General features: G+C 44.1%; 1 protein-coding gene and 1 pseudogene across 2 annotated transcripts in view; one reads left to right on the forward strand and one right to left on the reverse strand.

Moving 5' to 3' along the window:
• LOC146202209 (E3 ubiquitin-protein ligase MIB2-like) lies at positions 1–26,266 on the forward strand (annotated as a pseudogene). The gene is made up of 11 exons (XR_014703663.1): positions 1–295; positions 1,334–1,440; positions 3,792–3,904; positions 4,214–4,318; positions 8,443–8,517; positions 10,930–11,081; positions 14,951–15,105; positions 15,500–15,626; positions 20,608–20,765; positions 23,117–23,316; positions 24,741–26,266. The product of XR_014703663.1 is annotated as an E3 ubiquitin-protein ligase MIB2-like (transcript).
• Positions 16,080–26,430, reverse strand: part of LOC146202210 (uncharacterized) — a 46,614-nt gene continuing 36,263 nt past the window's right edge. The window contains exons 3-5 of the mRNA XM_084600409.1: positions 18,021–18,089; positions 17,185–17,338; positions 16,080–16,141 (exon numbers count right to left, since the gene is read on the reverse strand). Of these exons, the coding sequence (XP_084456535.1) occupies positions 16,080–16,141; positions 17,185–17,338; positions 18,021–18,089 (285 nt within the window). The remainder of the gene's footprint in view (positions 16,142–17,184; positions 17,339–18,020; positions 18,090–26,430) is intronic.

Here is a 26,430-nt window from a genome sequence, read left to right on the forward strand (position 1 = left end):
CTTACTCACGTTGAAACTGAGTTTTACCGCGCAAAACTGTGGCACACAAGCAACACTGTTTCTTATCACTGAAGATATAAAACTACGCAGGAGACAGGACACGGAAAAGAGGCAGGCAGAACGAGCGATTTCTGTGTCCTATCTCCTGCTACTAGCCTCTCATCACACACTCCTAGAATTTGTTTGTTATCAGGTTCAGTATGAAACGCTGACACTGGCCCTTTTTGTATTTCTAGAAAGGTTCTTGACATGGGTTCCAGGAATTCTAAAGCGTATCCGGAGGGCCCTCAGTCAGGTACGAAATAATTCGTTTACTTGCACAGCCTACTGTTCTATCAATGCTGGCTCCCGTGAGCAGCGGTGATAAACATTCAAAACAGAGGTCCGCTGCCGTAAATACCCGGTAGAAAAATCCTCTTGATCTCCGTCTCTTTGTAATCAACAATAGAATTAATGATATATATTCACAAATATTAAATGCTTCTGCAGCGCTAACCAAACATATTGTCACCGCTGTTACTTGCCTTTGATCTAAATGCAACTAAGACAATATTTGTTAAAGGGTCTGACTTTTTTTGTACTATGTGCTTAATAACGTTCCTGGAAATTTGAGAAAATGAGAGAGCATATTATAAGGATGTGTTAAAAAGTGCTTCCCACTTTTTTTTTGTAATTAAACTTTATTATACCTTCTAGTGCTCAGCCGTTTTGATTGAATGCGCTATGGCGACAATTTGAATGGCACGCACACTGTTGCTTTCAAAAAGGGTCGGTGTAGTACTGTTAGGGCACGGATTGAGGGATCACAGACGTTTTTTGGTTTGGTTTGTGGGGTTTAACGTCCCAAAGCGACTCGGGCTATGAGAGACGCCGTAATGGAGGACTCCGGAAATTTCGACCACCTGGGGTTCTTTAACGTGCACTGACATCGCACAGCACACGGGCACCTTGCTTTTCGCCTCCATCGAAAAGCTGCCGCCGAGGCCGGGATTCGATTCCGCGTCCTTGGGAGAGCATGAATAAATCCCTGTAGTCGAAATAATATATGTGGCCAAATCAGGCTGAATAGGAAGATTTGTTGTGGACTACGACAAAGCCTGAAAACGTTTTCTTTGATATAGCACCATAAATTTGTTTTTTGCTTTTTAAGAGGGTGCGAGCGGCTTCACGAAAATGATAAAAGACTCGTGTTGAAAGCCTCTGAGATCAAAACAACGTTTTGCGAGTTTAAAAAGACAATGGTCAGAAATATTGTTTTTTTCGGGCTCCGTAAACACTGTATGTGTATTCACGTTTTGTTGCCCCTTGTCATTCGCGTGCAAATATGTAGAAGATGAGGGCCGCCTCAAGGTTGGCGACCGAGTGGCCGTCACCATGGAAGTGGAAAACTTCAGACTTCTTCAGAACAGCTACGGGGGATGGGAACCCAACATGTCTCTCGTAGGTACCTAACTCTGAATTTTAATGTCACGTAAATATATCGAAGGTGCAAATGAAACCAAGCTGTGAGGAAGTGGGTGATTTTGCCTGTTAACACTGGCGGCGAACGTGCCAAAATTTAGGAGTGCAATGGGCTACGCAGACATAGAATGCCCTCATGTGTATACCAGAGCTAGAGGTTTTCATTGTAGGCTGCATGCTTCTAAAATTTAGAAGATCCACTTCTTGTTTCCATGTAATCGTTCGTAGCTTTATTCACGTTTTTATATAATATAGGAAAGCGCACGTTTTGTGCGCACAGGAAGAAATCCAGCCGAGACGCAGTCAGAAAATGCCGTAAAATTAATATAGCTCTAATATATAGCGATAAAGACTTCGGGCCTGTGACTTATGTGAAATGATCTAAAAAAGAACGAACGAGCTTTAAATGTGGATAGGGGGCAAAACAACTACTTGATGCCTTTATCGCAACAATATACGTTCTACGGGTGTGGAGCTCGACACTCTTCATTGTAGACCTTCAAAATAAAATGATTTGATCTCTGACAACCACCACTGGGCAAAACTATAAAAGTCCAGTAAGCGTTAAAACGTCTTCTCAAATTGCACTATAGCGAAATGGAGTCTGCAGGTTATATCTACTTGCATAATGTTTTTCAGGATTCATCAAGGATAAAAGAACATTTTTTTTAGGGGGGGGGGGGGGGAGGGGTGCTAGTTGGAAAAATTCATTTTTATGAAAGGCACGAGACACATACAAACACTATGAAGATAGGATGTAGTCAATGTGAGGATCTGTTTTTATGCGAAGCTCCCTGTCCGGTCTTCCTTCGTTGTTTTTGTGTGTGTCTCAAGCATATAATCAAAGTGGTTCATCAAAACTTCACTGAAGCCGGCTAGTGCATCGTAATATATGCGTCTGAAATGTGGTTAAGTTATTCCTTTTGAGTCGTTTAACTTGTTTGTAGCGTGTGAAGAGGGATGATACATGCAAATGTTTGGTTATTTAATTAGTCGGCATGCATCCGTAGATACAAGGCTTTATACACTGCAACTTCGAGGTAGCTTCTTAATTTTAAAGATGAGGACGGGTGTCAGTTTTATAAAAATGAAACTGGCGTCATATTTTGATGCAGACTTTCAGGAAATCAAAGAGTAAATGTTGTCGTACATATGCAGAAGCCTTTCTTATCGTAAGAAGCGTTTACTGAAGCGGTTTTAGAATGTCTTCGATCTTTCTGCGATGAACAGACTTGCCGCCAGTTACTCGGCGGCCCCGGAGATTACTGTTTCATTGCCATTTTATTTTTCTCGTTGCTGAATAAGTTACGTTGATATTTTTACGATTCGCCACCGCCATGTGCGACTACCGTCGGGGCCGCAGCGCAGCATCAGGCAAAGCAGCGAGCGTTTCGGCCATTTCGTCGCCGTCCGGTCGGCCGCCCAGCGTTTCCTCCCGCGGGCGTGTCTCGGCACGCCGAGGTTGCACGCGCCGAATGTGTGTGCGTGCGTTTGTGTGCAAACGCTGGCCAAGTCCGGCGCTCGAGAGAGAGTGCGTCGCCCTAGCCCGTCTTGAAGGTGGAGGAGATTTCTGTCGCGCCACCGACGATTCAGTCATCTCGACTTGTTCGGACACGAAGTTTCTCCCTTTCCCTATGAACTGACAAGCGTATAAAATGCAGCGGCAGACTCCGCTGAGACGAGACTACGTCTTGAGACGTTGAAAAGACGACGCCGGGCACCGGCTGTGTGAGCGTGTTAGCTTTCTTTCCGGGCAAGCTTCTGTGCTCGCTCCTTCATGATGTTGTATTAAAGTTTGTTTTGTTAGAAGACGCCTTGTCTTTGCTGGGACCGTTGATGCCGTCCGCCGAGTCACGGAGCCGCCAGGCCAAAGCTACCGAGGGGCCACGACCCGCATCTAACAACTGGTGGCAGCGGTACGATTCGCAGGCGGAAACCAAAATCTAACAGCTGGCGTCAGCAGTGGGATGACCAAGGCGTGACCACGGTGCAACAACTGGCGTCAGCGGTGGGACGAGTCAGGCGAGACCGTCGTCCAGCAATATGAAAAACGCGCAGCCGCTGCGTAATTCATCCACACTGAAAGTAAATATCAAATAGAACATTGCATAGATACCAACATGCGAATAACAATTGCAGCCTTAGACATCGCACTCACGACTTGACATCCCTCGCAGATGTCAAGAGTGTGAAAATTTCATTTAGTCATGGCGCTTTCTTCCTGGCCACTTGAAAGATATAAAATTGTGAGTTAGACTCGTTGACTCCTATTATGAGCTATCGTTCAGAGCATGAGCTTTTCAAGTGCTCTAGAGCATTGGTTTTAGCAGATTTTCGGAACCGTCGGCATCGTCCAGGCATTGAAGCCAGATGGTGGCGCATCATGGTTCACTACAAACTGGCGAAGTCCACGTGGCATCTCAACTCTGCTGTGCTGGAGAAGGTAAGTATATATAACGACTAATTGGAAATATGATGTAAGCGTAATGAAGGAGTGCATGCGGATTATGGGAAAAGATCACATTTTTATGCTAAAAATTTTGCAGCCTTCTTTGCGATGCAAAACGCATGTTAGATCGACAAATGAAGAGAACTTGCGAACTGCAGCCATGGACGTTTGTTAATCCTATTTAGTGCTTGAAATTATTTCTGACTATGAAGAAAAAGTCAATGATAGCCTGAGTTATCGCTGCCACCTTGATTACCTTAGAAGTTGGAGCCAAAAAATATTGTAACTTTTTTTGCTTACTAGCTTCCGGCCTACAAGAAGGACGACAGGGTCAGGGTCTGCGAAAGGCTTGAAACACTCAAGGAATTACAGAATGGGTACGGAGGATACACTGACCAAATGGCTAGAGTAAGTGGACAACTTACTCTTTTGATTTTTTTTTTCTGTGATATCTTGCAGGAAGGGTAACACTTTTCTACGCATCCGTCATAATATGGAAATAGGTAGGTATCGGAAAGTATGCATGAATCAGCCATGTTTCTGCGTATTTTCTACGCATCCGTCATACGACATACGTCGTATTGTCTATTTGCTTGTCTATTTTTCACTTAGCACACCTAATGTGCAGTTCAGTTCACACTAGTTGAAGAAGTGGTCGAAAGTAAAGCCCAAATTACAGGCAGAGTCGTTCTATATTTTTCTTTCCTTTTCAGAAACTAAAGTCTACCTTTCTGAAGAGAGGGCATGAATTGATCAGTCTAGCAAGGAGGAGAAACTGAAAGCAAAACATATACAGACGAATAATTTGACTACTCTAAAGATACATTACGAGACTTGCCTGATACTATTAATAAGCTGCCAAAGGTGTACTGCTTGCCTTTATAGTATTTCTTAATCCTGCCGAATTATGTGCTGCCCATGCGGATACTGTGCCATCGCCAAGGTTTAAAGAAGCATGGCGCGATTTCTGTTGCAAACTTTGCTGACACATTTTTAAATTAATACACCACAGATGTTTTTGAAGGGGTTCAAAATATGCGCTGAGATTTGTGTTTGAGATTGCGAACCCAACTAATTTTGCTTTGTAGGTAATCTCCCCGCACCCGCCATCGAAACTGCGTACACAGAAGCACTGACTGCTAGACATGCGCGCACGCGCGAACTCAGGAGAATGTTCTCATGCTTTTTGTTTCAAGAAAGGCATCGCGAGAATAAATTTGCTATATTTGAGGGCATGTGACTCGGCATAAATACTATCGTAATCGCAAAATGTCATCACCTTAAGTTCGCATCCTTCTTTCAGGCGTATAAAAATTCGCTTATGGTTTTATTTACAGTGCATCGGAAAGGTGGGTATTGTACTCGGCATACAGCCCGATTTAGACATATTCGTGAAAGTGTGCGGCCACACATGGTTGTTCAATCACCTCTCCGTGCAACCTGCTCCCGGTGCACGTGTGACGGACTCAGGTAACATTGACGGCATAATATGGCGCTTCGAGATAATGTTTGTGATGCAGATGTTGAAAAGTGCAAGGGTCACAGAATTATTTCGAATCTTAGACAGCCTTGATTTTAAGCCGACACCTGAAATTTGAAGGCCAGGAAAACAATTACCCGAATGGAGGTCGATCCGAAAAATGAGACTGAGCACAGCTACAAAATGCAAACGATATTCACTTGTCACGAACCTGTTTCCGCTGGCACGTCATTGCCGCCGCAGGTCTCCCTGTCACAGTCCCCTTTATTCAGTGCACGATTTTCGCTTGCACCAAGCGCATTCGAAATGCGGCACTTTCTGAACGAGTGTCCAACAAAACCATCTAGAATGTGGTCTCTATACAGCTGGTTACAGCTTCTTGAGACGCCAAGTTGATGCGCTGCATGTCAGGGTTATGGCGCGTATTTCAGTGAGCCAGTCGACATAAAACAACCTCAGCCGTTCCTCAAAAGGCTTGTTGATGCCAACCCTAGGAAGTTGTAGCTGGACTGCATGCCGCCAGGTTGAGACATCCGCACGAGCTTTGACGAGCGCAGCTTCGTTGGCCAGGGGCCCATGGGATCAATCGGAGGCGAGGAGGTAGTATAAGTGTCTATGGAAGTAGTTGCAACGTCAATATAAAATCAAACTTGGTGTGAACTGCAACGACATCGCAATAATACATACAGATACTCTGAAAGCCTCACACATGGGCATAGCGATTTCAGAGCACCGTTAGTTTCCATGGCGCGGGATGACAGTTCATGAACTGTGGCAGTCCTGCGTCAACCAAGAACTGGCCATAATCTCAAGTAGTTTCACCAGTTAAAGTGCTGTCTTGTGAATGAGTTTTCTGACAGTACCACTAGCATGCCATTTTGAACTTTCTTTGAATGGTCGTGATTTAATTATCAGTTAATAATACACATTTAGCCTATCGCGTATTGTGTTACCGTTTGCGTTACCTGATTACCTGGAGCCTTCCCATCGGCAGTGTGCCTGATCGGAGTGGCCCCGATGCGGCGGGCATGTGCGTAGTTGCGAGCACCTGTCGCCATCTGGCACCCTCAAGGTGAGCAACGACGCGTCGCGTGCACTCTGGTGATTCACGGCACTCCGGTAATGCTAACCGGTAATGTGGCACTCAGTATGCTAGATGCATCTAATAAATCTTTCTATCTGAGCCGCTTTCGCAGTTTTATATTTAATTTCGTTAAAGAAAACTATCGCCCTAAATTCCAACAGAGCAGTTACCGCGTAGATTCTAACAATTTGGAAACGCAAGTCTCTCGAGTCAGGTTAAACTTGCATATGCAAGTCGCACACTAATGCTGAAGGCGAGCCCGATGTTTGTTGTTTCAGTATTTAGGCATGTTTGGGCTTGTGGGCTCCCAATATTTGAGTTTAGATTACTGCCTTGTAAGCCTCCTCAGTCTAGTGCAGGATGTTGTAGAGCAGGAAGGAAAATGGACGGATGTTCAACGGTAATTAAATATGGTTATATTTACCGAAAGTACCCGTCGCAGTGTTTTTGCGCATTCACATCGAGATATCGGCTGGGCGGGTTACAATCTCGGAATCCTGGCAGTTGCACAGGCGAGACATGGAGGGCGCCGCTGCCACGTGCTGCGGCCATTTTACAGGCACGCAAGCGTTAAAGGATGGTAGACGACTTTGTTAAGCTCCTAACGAACAAATTAGGGCTTTCGAACAAAAAGGTGCGTACGCCACCCGGGACTCTACTGATACATTGCAGAGCTAAGTTTTCGGATTTAAGCAAGAGCTCGACGGATTAGATTGAGCTGTGATGCTTGTAGGTTAAAAAAAGCTCCTCTGACGCTGTCTCGACATCAGCGGAAGTAGTGTCTTTGCTGAAGTTTAAGAAAGAAAAGTTTAAAAAAATATTGCGATGCATGCACAGTTTTTGGTTTCGAAAACATTCTAGGTGCACTTCATGCACATAGCAGAGGGGGACTATTGTGCTATGCAATTTTGCATCTGTTGGTTTATCATTACTGGTGGCTTTGTTTTCAAAACTAAAGCTGCAATAACAACGAAAACAAAACGACATAAAAAAATGAGATGAAAAAGCCTGAAATGACTGCAGCTGTGCGCAGAGGCTAGAGTGAGCATCACTGCAAAGTTCTACGGCCCTAGTATGTGGCGTCCCCATATACTGTGAGGTACCACTGAACATTTAGTTCAGTAGATTTTAGTTGTGTGCTCGAGCTTCCGGAAAAGGCAACTTTGAGATCACGGTCACGCTGTAGAAAGCAAATAGCTATAGGATAGCTAGCACCATACACCTAGAAGTACACACAAAACTGATGCTTACCATCGCTTCTTAGAATTTTTTTTAAATAAACGCCATAAACTGTTGAACAATGTTGTTTTACAGCAGCGACAAGCATCAACTAAAGCGTTCTTTAAAGCCAATAAAGAAACCATAAGAGTTTAATCCTGGTTGCAGCTAATATCTAGCCACAGGTGTGCGACGCCATATATTTTCAGATTCTAGTTGTGGAAATCTTTTCAACGATATATGACGACGTTGTAGTGGAAATTTTAATTTTTGATCACAGTTAACGTATTAGAGCTGCAATTATTGTCATGTAATTGGACTAGATATAGCTTATTCAACGACGTATGACCTAATGTTGTAGCCCGAAGTGCAACTGTATTAAAAATTACCCACTTAACGGCGAATAATAAAACCTAGAACTACTACAGTGCAATTATACTAAACGTAAGCTGTCCAACAATATATGACGATGTACCGTAAAAAATGTTCACCCCAATTACATTATTCACTGTTATCATGATGCGTAATCAGTAAAGCAGTAAGTCATGTAGTCGTGCAGCAGTTCACCACAGTACACTATACTTAGGGAGACTTCTCACTAGGCAGGCTGCTCCAGTTTGATCCTGGCTGGGATGAAGGGTCAGTGGGCATTTCGAAGCTTTCTCGGAGTTATACATGAAATCGTACAGCTACCACTCTAAGATATGTTTCTTGTGCCTAGTAATGACATTAGGCTCCTTTTTTGGTCAGATGGAGAATCGGATACATGGAACGCCATCCAGGCCTTTCCAGGCGATTCAAGGCACTGAAGACCTCATTGGACAGGTTAGCTGGAATTTATTTGACAATGTTTGACAGTCTGTGGTGCAGAAAGTGCTGACTGGTCCTCACTAGGTATTTGGCAAGCGCTGAGCAGCTGTTTTTAATTTCTCTGCAGCCGCGCTAGCACTTCGTTTAAGTTTCTTTAAACCTCCGTAACACAATACTAGGACTAGTATTACGCAGAATAGCTACCTGTGGTCCGAAACTAGCTTTTAGAAGGCGAGGTTGCAGCTGGAGAGTACACACCTTTCTTGCTGGAAATGCTCAATTCCGCACGTGAACATTTTGCCACTGTATTCAGTTGGCTGTAATCAGATATTTATTATCCACATACTGCAAACCCCCATGGGGCTTTATTACAGGAGTCAATGAAAAGACACACTTTTGTGCAGACTTATTAACGCGATTACGTTAAAAGTCCCCGTTACTAAAATCCGGCGACAGCGTCGGTGTCGGCGGCGGCGTTGTGACATAAAAATAACTGGTATGGTGCTGACAGGTGGTAGGTGGTAGCTGGAAATGCGGGACACTTATTTTTTGATGGTTCGTGCAACTTAATGCGCAGAATGATTTAATAAGTTTGGGAGAAGCTGTCAACTGTAGTGTTGCTCATTTTGGGTATAAAGGTGGAATAAGGACCTTCCAGTGGTCTTGAATGCCTGGTAAATTTATATATTATTTTAACATTTTTTACACAGATTTAGACCCAAAGCCACGATAAAAAGCAGCTTGGAACATATACAAGAAAGTAAACATCATTACCAACAAGTAAAACCAACTACTTTCTCAGCAAAAAGTAACAAACATATATCCAGTTACACACGGATGCAGTTTATTCCATTCGCACACAGATTATGATAATCAGGAGAGCAGAGTTATTAATGCAAGGACATTTTGCCCTATTTAGCTTTTCCTGTAAACCTGTCAAGTGAGTTTAAAGTATCAGCTCTGAGCAGTTTACCCTAAGAGAGCTGGGGAGCAGTAGATACGAAATCAAATGCAATAGCCTCGCTCGACTATAGTCAGTGTGTAAATCCTTGCACGCTGAAAGAGAAATGGGGGAATCAATATGCTTGTAAATGCTATAATAAATACTCACAGCTTTCCTATGAATTATCTCGATTGTCTACTGGTTACTTTTAGGCGCAAAAAAAAAAAAAAAGCCTACACAAGGATCGGATGTTTAAATGACGTAAGCAAGATGTTTAGCTACAACAGTCGAGTGCTCTAAGATGGCGCTGTAAAAGGAAAATGGCGTTTGCATTGGTTTTCGGGTTAGCTGTTAGACATGCGATGGTGAAGTCAGGTAGGAAAGAATGATTGGATTTAGGTAACGCCGCTCCGACACACTTGGAGTGGCGGTATTTTTGAGGGAATACGATCTGGTTCTTTCTTTGTGTAACGTCCGTGGAACCATTGTTTTTCGGATTGGTTGACATCTGCCAGTCATTAAAGCACTGCCTGAGTTTCTGTATAATTTGTTTAATTTGATCCGTAGTTTTCTTGACCTGTTCATAACGTACTCAGTCGTCTGCAAATGGAAAGATTACAATGCTATATTTTTCGGCAGTATCGTAAATGCAGATACAAACGAAGATACATAATACATAATAGGATAAATAACTATAGCTAAAACAACCATAAGTACGAGATACAGGTACTTGTAACATTTTCTGTGCTGAAAATGGCGTGAATCGTTATACTGCTGCATCTCGTGGGGAATTCTTTCCACAAAAATTCTATATGTATTAGTTCGTTGTTCGGTTCGACAGTACTAATTATACTGCGGAAAAGAGTGAACAGAAAGGAACACCGAAAAGAAGCAGCCCTACCTGTCAACTGACTACTTTCACTTCATTAAATATTCCCTAGTATATCTTCAAAATGCCTGTGCTTTTCCCATTTGCATTGTTCTTTGCCTCTGGCGGCCCGGCCACATGTGGCACTAGCATAAGTTGCATTGTAACAGGAGTGTTTAACTATTATGTTATCTTGGTTTTCTGTCTGAAATTCGTAATGTTGTAGTGTGTAATGTTTTGCATTTTATCGGATAGCAAATTAAAAAAAAAATGATAAATTCACTTTAATGAAGATTATCTTAAGCAGCGGTTCTAATTTGGCTGTAAATTATTACTCTTTTTGTCGCCTAGTACTTTATGGGGCTCTCTTTATACTCTCGAGCGAAAATCCAAGTAGAAAAACTTGAAGTTGGTCAATTTTAGTTCAGTTCTAAGCACTGTAATATTCACCACGATTCCATTTTACAGCTAGAAATGCATACACAACGCAATAACGATATACAAGAAAAAAGGAAAACATTTCAATTTTATTAAGGCAAACATCATTTGATCATTCTTTATAATTATTTCCTACTCGTAGGGAACCAGTTGTAAAATAAAAACTCTGCTTTCACAGCGACCTGGAAGGCGAAGCTTGGGCGAGTCGCCATTGCATGCTGCATGTTTCCATGGCAACGAGGTGCTGGTGCGGACATTGATAGAGCACGGAAGTAATATTGAAGCCAAAGACAGGGAAGATGATAGACCCTAGCATTACAGAGCTTTCGGGTGAGTGACGAATTTCCGCAGGCTTATAGTTTTGAATTTCATTTAAAGGAGTTTAGACACCATATGAGGCTATAAAAAGTACGTTATGGGCTTCGTCTGCATATGTAAGGTCATCAAAGGCCAAGTATTGGATACAACAAACAACTGAAATACGTTTTATTTCCGCTCCAAAGAGTGGTTAAATGCCCTCTTTCATAATCGAGACCCATCGCTAGCGCGATAATCAGTGACGTATGAAGCTTAGAGCGATGCAAGTGAATAGTGATATCAGTATGTAGGGACGTGCTATCAACGGTGCCGCGACGGGCGACATCAGCCATCCGTGCTGTACCAGCGGTCGGTGGGCAGATCGCGGGTGCCGTGTTGCCGGTGCGCCGCGGCATCCGCACCCGATCTAAACTTCGCTGATAATACTGACTAGCTTCCCTCTGTACTTTTTCGAATTACATATTTGCACAACAAGACTATATTTAATCACTCAGAGTAAGCACCGATGAAATGTTTAGCTAACGCTAGCCCCCACTGCGACGAGTAGGTCTAGCTCGTCCGCGGAGTTCGTTTATGAGAGATGACGACAGATGTGCAGAGAGAGTTCGGAAGTTTTAGCGAACGCAAATGATCTTAGAGTATAGTTTTGATACCAGTGATCGGAAATCGACGATTCTTGGCATCTTATAGGATGCATATAATGAGCGGAAAGCGCCACTGTCAGGCGGCATGGCGTGCGTGACATGATCGGTGACTAATGCTGCAAACGCCCGGAAGCAATCGCCAACTTGCCCCGCCGCGGTGGTGCAGTGGCTAATCTGCTCGACTGCTGTGGCCAAGGATGAGGAAAAGAAATCCAAGCCGCGGCGGCCGCTTTTCTATGGAGGTGAAGAGCAAGGCGCCCATGTGCTGTGCGATGCCACTGCGCGTTAAAGGACCCCAGGTGGTCAAAATTTCCAGAGGCCTCCACTATGCTGTCTCTCATAGTCAGAGCGGCTTTCGGAAGTTGAACCTATACATTAACCAACTAGTAGTAACCAACTTGTCGATGTTGCTTGCGGATAAATTGCACCGTTTCAATTATCAATGGTCAGCATATAGACTTTCTAATAAAGCGATTTAAAGTCGAGAGCGCTGGTCAAATGGGATGAAGTCGCCAGTCCGACGCTTCAACAACCCGGGTATGAAGCGTTCCCCCATGTTTGCGCTCACATTCATCAGTGCATATTGCAGTTATCGCACTGCGTTACAATTTAACGTAAAACCGGTGCAAACCATAAAATATTGTTTAGCTTAGGGAGAATCTTGCACTTCAGGCAAATGATTCTAGGCAAAGCTACCGCGTATTCGTAAACTGGGGCAGCGCTCAGGTGGAAGCATGCTGAAGTGACTCGATCTGTCACCGGTTCATTCAGATGGCGAGGGGGGAGGGGCCATGGTATATGCTGAATACTGTGGTACTACTATGACGCATTCATTTACGAATACCAGAGGGTTTGACAAAAGTGCAGCATAAAAAATGAGGGAGGTGCCACCCCTTTGGTGCATGAGGACGGCGGCTGTTGCAACACGCGTTTTTCTTTCTTTATCCCTCTTCTTCATATTCTTTCTTTTCCGTTTTCTCCATTGTCCGCACGAGGCAGCGGAAGTGGCGCAGCTACAGAGCCAGTAGCAGGCCCGTGCATTTTCTTTTCTTTCTTCCTACAGTCTCAAAAACAACAACATCAAAAAATATTGGCTTTACATTCTGAGCATTTTGACACTTTTGAATCCTCATTTCTTACTTTTTTTTTCATTTCTTTAATCATGCACTCGATATCGCCTATAAAACACCAATCAATAATATATTACCCACAAATTACCTTGATACCAATTTTGTTACGCAGCCACCGATTATATCCGACGCGCGGCACCGGCAATCCTGCTACTACCAGGTCGCGGTCATTTCAGACGAACCAGCTGTATAAGTTATCATTCAAAAAAGCGACTAGAGCATGAACAGCCACAGTATTCAGAGCCTTCTCATGGCGCGGATGAGGACGGGATGAAGTGGAAGGCGGCGGATTGTGGTCACTTCGGACAGTGAGGCATCACGCTGTTGGAATGTGAAAAGGGTATCGGCTCTCTGATGAGCTTTCGCAGCTACGAACCACCGATACGGACGTCCACTAACCAGCAGCGTTGATGCGTGACAGAGCTAAAGCCAAGAGTTGAGAGAAGCTTAAGCGAAACGCTCGGTTGGGGAACACGGTCCCGCCCTCTGTTGCTAAAGTTTTCTCAGCACATATAGATGCTCCATTTCATACACTTGGCCGACTTTCGACAGGTGCTGCAACGCGTACCATGTGCGCCTGAGCAGACGACACAACCGTACTGCTTTACGACTTTTGGGCACAGGCTACAGCGAACTAGACAATATATAGTGCAGCAGAAGGGCCCTTAGCTGGTCCCCAAAGCAGGGCCGTTTCGGGCCAATTTCAAGAGAGTGCGATCGCAACGCCGCCAGAAACCAATGGATTGCATGGAGCTTGAGCAGTTGCTATTTTGCGGTGAAAACCTTCTAGGGTACTTTATGCGTACCTAAAAACAAATATTTCGATTTAAGAGTCAGGCGCGAAGTGCAACACAAGTTACCAAATCTTTTTTTAGACTATGTCAGAAACGCCAAAGCAACGCGTGTAAACGCGTTATAGTGTGGCCAACAGCAGCGTCACCGCTTCGTGCCCCCTTTTAGAGTACAGCTTCCCCTTGTGAAATCCCTAGTTCCCTGTACTGTACCCAGGTGATCGCCGCTGCATCTCCTCCTGTTCGCTCTGACGTCAGAACACCACCCACCACTGAGGAACAGAGATTGGTCAGTATAAATAAGGAAATAAATTATTTGCTACATATTTATCTGAATCTGAGAGCGTGCGATCACGTGTCCAGGAGCAATACGCAGTGTTTGATGCAATGAGTGATCCAACCCCCCCAAAAAATTGGTGTCACAGCCCCTTTAGGGGTGTATTAACAGCGTATTTATATATAAAAAAATAGTTAAAAAGAGGTAAGTAACTTTATTTCGGTGACAACTCGTGCTCCCGCAGCACGTTTAATGCGACTCCTCGTTACGATATAGAAATTGGAGCTTGTAGAAAACACTTTTGCTCATCGCAGTTTTTAGGAAAGTATCCTTGACGCGCGTTGTTTGACTGTATAAGATTGAATGCCTTTTTTGGTAACCTTACAATACTAGAGAAATCAATACTTTCCCTTTCGTGTCCTGTAACATTGTCATATATAATAAGAGGGTGCATAGTTAAAGAAACACACATACCTAATGGTATCACGGTACTGTATAAATGCGAATGCCTGTACAGAGGCTATTTTTCGAAGAGAAACTTGAGCGGAATGTCCCACTGGGAAGAACTGGATGACAGCAGCAGAGATGGGGAGAGTATCACAATCAATGACGCACAGACAAGAAATGTTTTGCTGCATTTCGCAGTGACAACGTTTTCCCTCCTATTTTTCCGAAAGCAGCCGGGAATCATGCGCCTTTTATTAAACGCCGGTGCGAACATCAACGCCCAGAATGAGAAGAAGCGAACGGCGCTGCAGGTGGCAGTGCTGAAGGAGAACACTGACTGTGTGCGAACGCTTCTGTCCTACAGCGGTCGCATTGACGTTAACACAAGGTTGTGCACTTCAGTTCGTGTTATGGCCCCCTTTTAGAGTGAACAGCCTCTCCAGCTTTTGCTGATATTTTGTTTACATTTTTCATTTGTAAACAGATTGTTCGCTTTTCTCCCCAATGATGCTAAAGACGTGCAGCGGAATTTGAGTGCTCTCATCTGCGTCTAATCGAGTATTCCTCTGAGAGCTCCCAATTCTCGTTTCAGGACTTCGTAGGAGACACGGCCTTACATGACGCCATCACCACCGGTAACGTCGAGATAGCCGGCATGTTAATAGACTTCCCTTCTGTAGACATGAGAGTCATGAACAACCGTGGCTTTAATGCTCTGCACGAGGCGTGCTTAAAAGGAAATCACCTGCAAGTATTTGATTTTTTTTCTCATCGTTTTCAAATAACTTGCTTGTGCTGTATTTTATACACGCCCAATGAAATAGGCATGCCGGCATTGGTTCGTTGCTGCTAGGGCAGAATTCTATTTTAGTGCTTTCACAGTGGTCGGTTCTTTAAAATTTACCTATAACTTGTTTTTCTCCTCCTGGCGGGGTATCTGCGGAGCCCTACATGTATTTCGATGCTTAACATCTACAGGACAGTGATTTACGGCGATCATCTCTTGCCATATCGTCTATAATGCTGTCGGAGCAATAGCGGTCGCATTCTAGTCTGACTGATATGAAAAAAGAAGGGACAAACGCTACCAAGGGAATACGTCACTTTCTCCAACGAACGCAAAAATTTAATCTCATTTCAGCATTGTTGAGAGAATCATCGAGAAGCGACCTGACATGGTGAATACGCCGAAAGAAGACGGCTTCACGGCTTTACATCTGGCCGCCAACAACGAACACTACCGCGCAACAAAGACCTTGCTTATGAAGGTATGCGTCTTTCCTATGGCTGTTGCTAGCAAAAAGTTTCGAATGCATTTCTGGGGACGCGCAATAGGAGAAACTTTAGGGATTTATTTAACAGGAGTTTCAAACTCATATTCCTAAGCAAGGACGCGTTGACAAAATGTCCCCCATCGTGGACCAGGAACCAAGAAATAGCAAGAACAATTGCCAGAATAAATGAGAACAATTAGAAAAGCAAAATACAAAGAAAATAAACATAAATCCAACTTTTCGTTCCTAGACTACACCCTGCCATTCGTCGTGCCGCAAAACAAAAGTCGCACCTGCTCGATTCTGCATAATTATCGATGGGCCTCAGTTCAGGATGGCTTATATAGAAAGGTAGCGGAATTGCACAACAAATAATAAACACCTCAGCCACATATATTGAAAAGGAAAGAAAAATGCAGACTTGGAGATGAAAGAGGAGGCGCCTTGTCACTGAAGCTTGTCCTTGGAGAGCGCATTGTCCTTGCTCTTGAAGGCAGCTGGCTTCCTTCCTACATTTACGCAAATGAAGGGGCCAGTGCCTATATTCGTTTCCCCAAAGAACGAGCATCGTCTTGGGAAGATACCATTTAGTTGATTTTAGTTGAATATGACTAGAATATTGATTTAGATTCGTGAAGCAAGCACGTGCTTTCGAAACGAAGGTTGCAATATTTGGAGGCGGCGGGCCGCACCATATAGCTACGTGGGCCGCATGTGATCCGCATGCATGAGACCCCGAGTATAGGTTGTTAAGGCAATATTATAGTAGCTATAAGCCGGGAATAAAAATACCATTACGGAAACTGTCACGGTACGCCCAAGCTGAACAGTTGCCCTTCCAGGTGAACACAATCACTAACTTCAGTCGACACATGATTTAGATATGCTACCATGTTTTAGATGCACTACATATTTCGTAATTGAGAGCAAAGATAAGCATGAAAAGGCTTTATTGCTCCGGCATAGCAAGCTGACTGAGTGAACCAGAACATCGATGTCGCGCGCAAAGGCAGATTAGGGTCTCTCTTTTATTATATATATATATATATATATATATATATATATATATATATATATATATATATATATATATATATATATATAATGTTAAAACAAGCAATGTTATAATCGCATACAGTGACGTAAATATGTATACGTATATGTGTGTAAATATAGTATGCAAATGCTTCTGCTATGTTTTTTTGGACGCTCATATTTTTAAAGTAATATACCCTAAAAGCCACTATTACGAAGTTAATTCACTCTGTTATCTACATCCTCGAGGGCATGTGCAGCCTCAATGTTCGAAACATCAACGGAGAGATGCCGCTAATCTTGGCGACATTTTTCGGTCATTGGGACATTATGGAGCTTCTGGTCGAGGCTGGTGCAGACGTAAACATACAGGACAATGACGGGGACACTGTACTTCATGTCGCTGCCGTAACTCACAGACTGCGACAGCTCTCGTCTTCAGCGACAGCTAATGCTCCTCACTTGATGGCGGTGAGTGAAAAACGTTTTTCGTAGATGCGGTGATACTACCACTCACCTGCTGCTGCTTCAGTTTTGGAGTGCTTTGAGTCTGTAGCTGTACCGCTCATGGTATTGCACACGTTCACTGCCCAAGACTTCTCACTTTGAAAAAGCGAACGGCAGACGTGTACAGGGTCCATCACACTTAACCGGAACAAGGCTTCGTGTAGCTGCACACATGCGGAGCGCCCTTCCGCCCAAACCGGTAGCAAACTGATGCAGAGTGGCAGGCAGACTAAATGAAATGCTACCTTGACATACCTCACCTTATGTGCCACTGTGCATTGATTCGTGACTGGGTTAGATGCAATGGCAATCTGCAGGTGTGTGGCCAAGTAGAGCGGTGTTCCCGCTAAGTGTGATTTACCCTGTACCATGACCTGGAGACCAGTTATGAGAGGGCCTATGAAGTGAAGGGCTGCGTGCCAACTGTAGCTACGTGCGATTCACCTGCATTACATGAACTGGTTCTTGTGGTGCTGCACTTCACCATTTCAGCAGTGTGACCGTCCGATCGTGGTGGTGCAGTGGTTAGGGGGCCCGATTGCTGTGCCTAAGGATGCGGGATCGAATCCCGGCCGCGGCGGCCGCTTTTCGATGGAGGCGAAAAGCAAGGCACGCGTGTGGTGTGCGATGTCAGTGCATGTTAATGAACCTCAGGTGGTAGAAATTTCTGGAGCCCATCTCTACGACTTCTCATAGTATGAGTCGCTTTGGGACGTTAAATCCCATAAGCCAAACCCAATTCAGCGGCTTAACATGATGGCACCCTCTGCACGACGCCGTTCGTTTCATGAAAGTGGTAAACGTTGTGCAGGTCCAGTTCACGACAAGATGAAGAAAATTGCTCACCTTCTCAGCAGTTAATGCCAAGATGGGGCAGTTGCCGCCGCAGCATGGCAGCAGACCACGGCTTGCGTGCTGTAACAAATGCCGAACAGATGCAAATTTATTCCACTGTCAACAAGAGCACTGCGCGAGTTGGACAAGGAAATGGGTCCGCGTGCTTCCCACCACTGTTAAAAAATTAACGTGTGCAGGCGGTACAACGTGCCTTCTGACTTCAGTCATGAGAAGTGAAATATATGTGCGTTTTGCGCCCGCTGCCGCAAGGTTCACATGTATGAACCGAAGCTATAGTTCGTGGCCAGTGTTTGAAACCCTGCCGCGATGGTGCATCAATTAAGGCTCTCGACTACTGTGCCCAAGAATGTGGGATCAAATTTGTTGTTGAACAACAACTCTCTCGTTGTTTTTCTCCGTCGCAGCGCTGGTAATTTGCAATCATGTACCAACTAGCTCAACTTTCCGTATTACTGCAAATATTAACTAGGAGAATACATGTGCCATATTAGAGGGGTCGGGACCTTGCGCGGTGTATATATAGTCAGGGCTGCCGCATTTGGGCACTCGGGTCAGTCAAAACTTGAGCATCGCGGCTGTGAATCCATAATTAGCCGGTAGGGCTGATACTTGTCAATAGCACTGTCACGTGGTAGTTTTTTTTTTTTCGCATTTCACGAACTTTACTTAAATGTAAAGCAAAAAATAGGCACGTAAGAAGTGCTTTGGCAGAAGAAAAAACAGTCTATTGTTTCAGAACCCCATACGCAACCTAATGAACGTACTTGATCCTAAACTAAATAATAATTATTCTCTAAGATGAAGTACGCGCAATATTTAGGATGAGTATAAAAAAATCTGTGAAGCACTGCACAACGGCAGACAATGTTTCACCCTGCTACGGTCTGTAATGACGTATAGCAGCCTATTAGTTTTATAACTTGGGGCAACAATATAACTACAGGCTTATTTTTTATTACCTTATTTGCGGGGCTTAATATGTCAGCTCAATTATTATAGCCTTTAAATATGCAAACAATCTAAGCGCATGAAAGCACAGAGCTGCTAATATTAGAAATGTAAATTGTTTTTTTGGACGATGTTAGCCGGCTCAAAAAACGGCCTGCTCTTTCCACTTGTTTGTATGTTAATTTTTATTAGTAGTGTAAGCCTTTGTCATGCTCGTAAAAAAGATCTGGCGCAAAAAAAGTTACATTAATCATTGAGCCATAACTTTGAAATAACGTGGGCAACAGGGGTAACAGTGCACTAACATCAACAGCCCAGGAACAAAAACATCAAAAGAGAAAATATGGCATCATGCGAGGAAACCTGACATTATATATTTGTTAGGGAAAAACAAGATAAGAGGTAAGTTCTGTTTCACGCCACCGTGGTTTTGACAGCATAACAAGCGGCAACAAAGCTGGCGGTATGAAAGGAATGGTGTGGCTTTCAAAAACAGCGCACTTTTATTTATTTATTTATTTATTTATTTATTTATTTATTTATTTATTTATTTATTTATTTATTTATTTATTTACAGAAGACTGCTGGCTTTATTGCAAGCCTCTACAAGTAGAAGCCTCTACAATATTCGCTTTGAGGACATTCCATTCCCGCACAGTACGGGGGAAGAAAGAATTCTTGTATGTTTCAGTTCGGCATTATGCTTTGCTCGTGTGCGTTTTTCTTCGCAGTTTTTCCATGCTCGGACAAATCGGGCATTACGGTTCTGTCGTGTTTGAATACTTTGTTTCTTCTTTATTTGGATCTGGAGATTTAATTCCTGGTCCTAGTTATTGATTTTCGACTATAATATGACCGCCGATGATCATCTTCAATGAAAAAAAAAATCCTGCTTTTTAACGTACACGAGAATTGGTAGAGAACGCGGGAATTGCATGTTTACTGTATACGAGTACAAACCACCACCGTCTAGTTGCAATTTGTTAAGCAAAAGCATGGGACAAAGCGGCATTGGCTCAATGAAGGCGCTTTGTATGTAGCATAACATAGAATACTCGCATTTGTGCCCTCCTTCCTTCTCCTCTAATTTTATTGGGCCAGTAAGCCGCAATACTGAATTCGCGTACTGTTTGTAACTCCGACAAAAGCTTTAAAGTGGCTGGAACTTGCGTCAAAGCTATATCCTGTAATGGGAGTGAATGGGAATACTTGATGCGGTCGTGTCTCTCAAGCGGTGCAGGTTCATTTTCATTTTAGTTTCACTTCATTCCGGGAATTAGTGCGCTGTGCTTTAAATTCAACTGTCATGCTCATTTCACGCAGTGGTTTGAGCCGTACCTAAAGCCGCTGGCGGTTGAGTTAACTGCGTTGGACCTCGAAATATTGGAGTCGATGTTCTGAATAAATATGCTGCGGTTCAGATTAGCAGTTGTGCAATCGGAATAAGTGCACGGTGGGCAGAACGTGATATGCGGTGCAGAATGTTTTTACTGGTGAACGAGAAGCCTGCACGCGCATACATTCAACGCAGTGCAATTGACATGTCTGCATAAAAGCAGGCCTGCGCACTTATTCAGAGACTCTAAGGAAAGGTGTAGCTGTGGTAACCGTTGCCGTACTGATGCAGATCGGACGGCAGCTTCCGAATTACCGCCTGGCTTCTGTCTGATACTTGGCCAACAGAGGAGCCGACCTGTACAAGAAGAATAAGTGCGGCAACACACCTTTAGGGATTGCTGAAGGATTTGATGCCACTGTACATGTACTCAACTGGGCTTCGAGAAGGTCAGTATTGTTCGCACACTCAACGCATCATTATATATTAGACTAAGCATACGTTACATGCCTGGCATTCTTTTCTCTTTTTTCCTGCTTTCCCAAGTACCACCCCCTCATAATCTAATGTTTCTCAGGAAGTAGTTCAGGTTAGTTGCTGAGCCTTACCTGCATTTATATGCGCATGCATTCAGAACTCATTCGCAGGTATACACCGATGTTTTGGTTAACTTGTCGCAGGGCATTTCTCCTTAAAATGTATCATAAAGTATTGAATTAGCACAGCTGAGACGCGATATACAAGGATGCGGCTATTTCGTAACCTCTAGGCCGACTGAGTGTAAGCATTAAGTTAGTTATCTTTCCGGTGGTGTCAGTGCAGCTTACTTTGAGTGCGCGTTATTGAAAAAAAAAAAAACTCGACCTCACAACTATAGTTCAGGATACTTCAAAGCCAACCCAGCGACATACAGACAATTGCAACGCTAAATATTAACCGTAAAATGGTTTTATCGCTTAAACCACTCCCTTATATCCACTGGAAATTGAAACACAGATGTCCTGCAACAGTTTATTCTTCTCAATACCAGTTTAGATGAAGTACATGCCTCATTCGATCAGAGATAATTCAAAATCCGCTTCGGCGACTGAAAAGAAGCCACTTTCCTATTTGTGGCACTTTTGGCGGCATCTGATGAATGTTTGCGGAACGCAGATGTAGAGAGAGCGGGATTTTAGCGGCCCATCTGAAAATGCTTCCTCAGACTTTTACAACACTGTTTGACAAAAAAAGAAAGTTGCTGTTTTTTAAGGAACGTCTACAACCAACTGGAACATTTGGCAAACTATTACGTTTTGTTTTATTATACAAGCCGAAAGCAAGCACTGAAGCATGCTCGTGTGGGTTGCTGAACTCTTGCCATTAGCAGCAGAAAAGGCTCACAGACTTCAATGCGTTTTTAGTGTTAAGAAATTGCTAGAGTAATTATCATAGACAGCGATGCGGTAGGAAATAGAGAAACGGGTCTTCATCGGCATTTTTCGTCTAGAAGTCGCCTTAGTGCAGAAAGCACGGTTCAACAGAAGTTCCAATGAGCTCTGCGACCTCCATGCCCGCAGTCTCGTTTCTAGCCTATTCCAGAAGACAGATCGGCACACCTTCGTCGTGATCTATATTCTAAAACAAAACCAAAAAAGGATAGATAACATTTTTGCCAGCTGCAATATCTGATAACCAATTCTCAAGCACTTGATAGGCAGCCGGCGGAAATAAACAGCCAGGGAGCAGACAGGGAGTAAAAAACGAGAGAGTGGAGTAATATAGAGAGCGGTCAGGATAAAGGTAAGGTTTCTTTAAAACCTTCAGGTGTTCATGGCACATGCACTTGGAAACCTTTATAGATGCAAAACGTTTGCGCGTGCTCAGCCGCACATGCTAGTAAAACCACGCGAAGGCACACACGCACGCAGTTTATAAATGGCACTCCGCGACGCGCATCAGTGATGATATATGAATCTCGTGGGCTGCGCGCACGCAGAAAAAAAAACTACTTGCCAGTCACGCGAGCGACGCTTCCTGCCGCCAAACATAAACACATGTGCGCGGCACTGCGCACTACAGCCGAGGTGGGGCGCCTGTCTGTGATCGTTCAAGGTATCACGCGCGGAGCGCCCTACCACTCCATATAACTGTCTGGTGAGAAACACGCCGGCATGTTAAGCCCATCTGTTAGGAGTGCAGGAAGAGATTAATAATAATAGTTTCCTGAAAAATACGAGAACTATCCTGCGCTGACGAGAGAGCCATTATATTGCCTTGAATTACGCTATACAGCACTCCGTAGAACGTGGCCATTTCGTGGAGCTGTTCGACGAACACGGCACAGTGAAGAAGCAAGTGCTCCAGTGTTTCAACTGCGTCACATCGGCAACACACATCAGTTCACGTTGAGAGTTTCTTCAGACAATATCACGTAATGCCAACTCGGAATTTAATGCCATTGTTCATCAGCCTGAATGGTTGTGCATTGGTTTGGGCACTTTACTACTGTGGCCAAAGATGTATACGATTGAATCCTGGCCGCTGCGGCCGATTTTCAATGAAGGCGAAAAACAAGGCCCCCATTTGCTCTGAGATGCCAGTGCAGGTAAAGAATGCCAGGCGGTCGAAATTTCCTGAGCCCTCCACAATGGCATTTTTTACAGCCCGAGTCGCTTTGGAAAATTAAACTCATAAACTAAACAAAGACAAAGCTTTGTTAGGAAGGCGGCTTTCACTGTAGTGTAGCCCCAGTTCTAACTGTTTGCAATGTACAAGTTTCTAAATCGTTGAAATATTCATATCACTTCAATTTTGGCAGTCGGTTCGTGGTTTCGGAGGTCTCAACGGCGCAAAACGCTGCTGGACGCGGCAGTGGTGGACAATGCAAGATATGCATGGAGACAGAGGCGAACGTAATCTTCAAGCCCTGTGGTGACAGGATGACATGCCAGGATCGTTGCCGTCGATGTAAAGTCTGCCTGACATGCGCAGAGCCTATTGAGTCGAAGTTTGGTCTTGGTAAGTAGTGCTGTTTTTGAAGGAACATCCATTACGGCGTACATGCGCTGATATTTGTTCTGGGAGTTCTAGAGACATTTCATGCGTTCTGTTAGGGGAAACATTTATTTATTAAAATTTAGTCGCGCCTTTTTATCGGCCACGAATGCTTTGCATTTGTGGAAAGCTTTCATGTAAAACAAGAACAACCAGTAATAGAAGCAAACAGTTCCTTAGCTTGTGTTTGCAAACCGCAATACTTCCACGTGTTGAAGATGGTTAAAACATGACAGGATGTAACGGCGTGCAGTAAACGGAAACAAACAAAAAACAAAAAGAACGACGAGTCGCATGAGCGCACATGTCTCGTCGTTCCTTTTCTTGTGTCCTCGTCAACAGCGCGCTGTACGTTTCTGTCGTGCTACACCAACATGTCCAAACTACCAACTTCTTGGGCCCCGCCGGGGTAGCGCAGTGGTTACGGCGCTCGACTACTGTTCCCAATAATGCGGGATCGAATCCAGGCCTTGGAGGCCGCTTTTCGATGGAGGCGAATAGCAAGGCGTCCGTGTGCTGTGCAATGTCAGTGCACGTTAAAGAGCGCCAGGTGGCCGAAATTTCCGGAGTCCTCCACAATGGCGTCTTTTACAGCCTGAGTCGCTTTGGGACGTTAAACGCCACAAACCAAACCAACATCTTGGTTCGCCGTTTAGGTACTGTATACTCTATGGTGGCCTCTCTAGTCATGAAAGTCAGGTGGCAGTATTTGCGCTGTCTATTTGCCTTTTGAGTGACCGAGGTGCGGTCCTCGCAGAGACCAAGGAGAGGAAGGGCTACTCATTGCTTATTTAAAGTGCCCTGAAATGGTACTTACCCTAATATTCTAATGCAAGAAGTCCATAGAGGCGGTGTTTGTGATTATTGAAGTAAACTTTAAAAACTTTGCGTAGAGCCAGTAATTTACAAATAATTCTTAAAAAGGACTCCTGGCGACCACTCGCAAAAAAAAACAAAAACATTAGGGCGTTGTCTCCCCTCCCGCCCTCTCCTCGATGACGTCTCTAGGGCTTGCTGGGCGCGCCCACTCAATTGACGCTCGGGAGTAATGCGGGCGGTACGGGGCCTGGTGAGGCTGAGCGCCGTTGCGACTAGTTTTCCTCATATTTTCTTGCGTTCCCGCGTGCGCTGAGTTCAGGGGCAGAGGACGAACGTCATTTTCGATCGCACATATATGCTCTGTGCTAATGAAGCATATGCTTAACAATGTTTCGCAGCAGAGACAACTGATGTGAGTTTTAGTAAAGTGGCGTTTATTGACTACACTTTGCGTTTTAATGAACCAAATCCTATACACGTATTTACTGATGTGAGTTTTAGTAAAGTGGCGTTTATTGACTACACTTTGCGTTTTAATGAACCAAATCCTATACACGTATTTACTGCAGACGGGACACCCATCAGAGGCACCGAAGCGAATCAGAGGGCAAACGCCGAGCTTGACAGAGCTGGACAACAGAATACGAGAGCTTGAGGACAGCCATACGTGCGGAATTTGTATGGACAGGCCACGTGACATGGCCTTCCTCTGTGGACACGGAGCATGCGCAGTGTGTGCCGAAAACCTCTACAGGTGCCACATGTGCCACATGTGCCGTCTTCCAGTAGAGAGAAAGATACCATTTTATTAAAACTTTCCTTCCATACAATGTAGCAACGTGGACCTACTGATATGTGAGGAGAAGGGCAGTTGACTTTAACACATATGGGGCTACTTTCTGCAATAATTAATAGCTGAAGTTTAATAATCTGCCTGTTCGTCCTTAGCAGTTTTCGGTTGTTAATTCGAGCTGTTATAGGCAGGGAAACAAGTAAACAACTCAGTCGACAGCTCTGGTTCAATGCTGACGATGACATCCAATCAGAATACATGTCCCCAGTAACGTTGTTTTCAACTGTCCTTTAGAATCCTCTATGTTTAAAAAAGAACGCTTTTCAAGAAGCTGCGAGAAATTTGACATTAAGAAGGAAGTGTGTACAGTTTTAATTGACAATTAGCTAAGCAAGCTGACACTTGATACTCGTGTTATTTGAGACAAACTCGGAATTAGAATGCCATGACCTCTGTCACTCCTCTATGTAAAGTATCATGTGCTGAAATATCGGACGTCAAGTTCTTGATGTTTTCCTCTTGTGAATGTAATTAAAATGCGGTAAAACTACCACTCATTACTATCAACAGACGCCGAGAGTTAGTCGATGTGGCAAACTCTTGCATCTGGTAAGGGATGCTTTCTGAGAAGTAGCCTTAATGCAACACGCTTGCCACTTCAGTTTCGAACTTTTCTTTATATTCCCTCCTAACGACATGCTGAACGTAGCTCAACTTGCGAGTTCTCCCAGAGCGTTAGATACAGTACGGGCATCTTCGCTCCGGAAAAGGTAAATGTGATCAGAAACATTTTGAAATCTTTCTAAAGTAAATAGGTCGACCAAAGGCAGTTTCGCATACGAAGTGCTGTCTTTTTATGACAGTCTACTCTGGGAAAGCTCGCAGCTTCGTTTGTCTTGTGATAAAAGAGATCACTGAAAAACATTACGCTGTATGGTGGTGCGCGCGTGGTGTTGTATGCTTAACAGGCAGTGCACATTTGAAGTGATTATTGATCTTGCGATGGGATGTGAACATATGTGTATGATTTGTTATATATGTCGTCTCTCTGTGTTGTTCTGAGCGTCTTGTCGCATTTTAGAGCCATTATGGTGACAAGCATCTAATAAATTACCTGTAAATGGGCCAAGGATTTGGTTCGTAGCAAAGGGAATTGTGTATCGCTCCTAGTTTTGGCACTGCGTAACACACAACCATACGAGTGCCAATTGAATGTGCCTGCTCCATGCGGTCTCATCTTCGTACTGCGCTCACCTCCTGTGCCATATACAATGGTGGTGGTGGCGTGACGAATCCACGACAGCGACCTGAACGTAGCTCGCTGAACATTGAATTTCTTGCATATTTCCTTATGCCCTTCCTGTGAACAGGAAGATCCCTAATGCTGTGAGACAAACCTTAACAATCAGTCTCCAGCTTGCGATGAGTGTTTTAAAGTTACTAAGGTCTATTTGCTCTCTTGCAAT

The sequence above is a fragment of the Amblyomma maculatum genome, chromosome 1, assembly GCF_055883805.1.
Source record: "Amblyomma maculatum isolate TAMU_Amacu chromosome 1, ASM5588380v1, whole genome shotgun sequence".
Lineage (NCBI taxonomy): Eukaryota > Metazoa > Arthropoda > Arachnida > Ixodida > Ixodidae > Amblyomma > Amblyomma maculatum.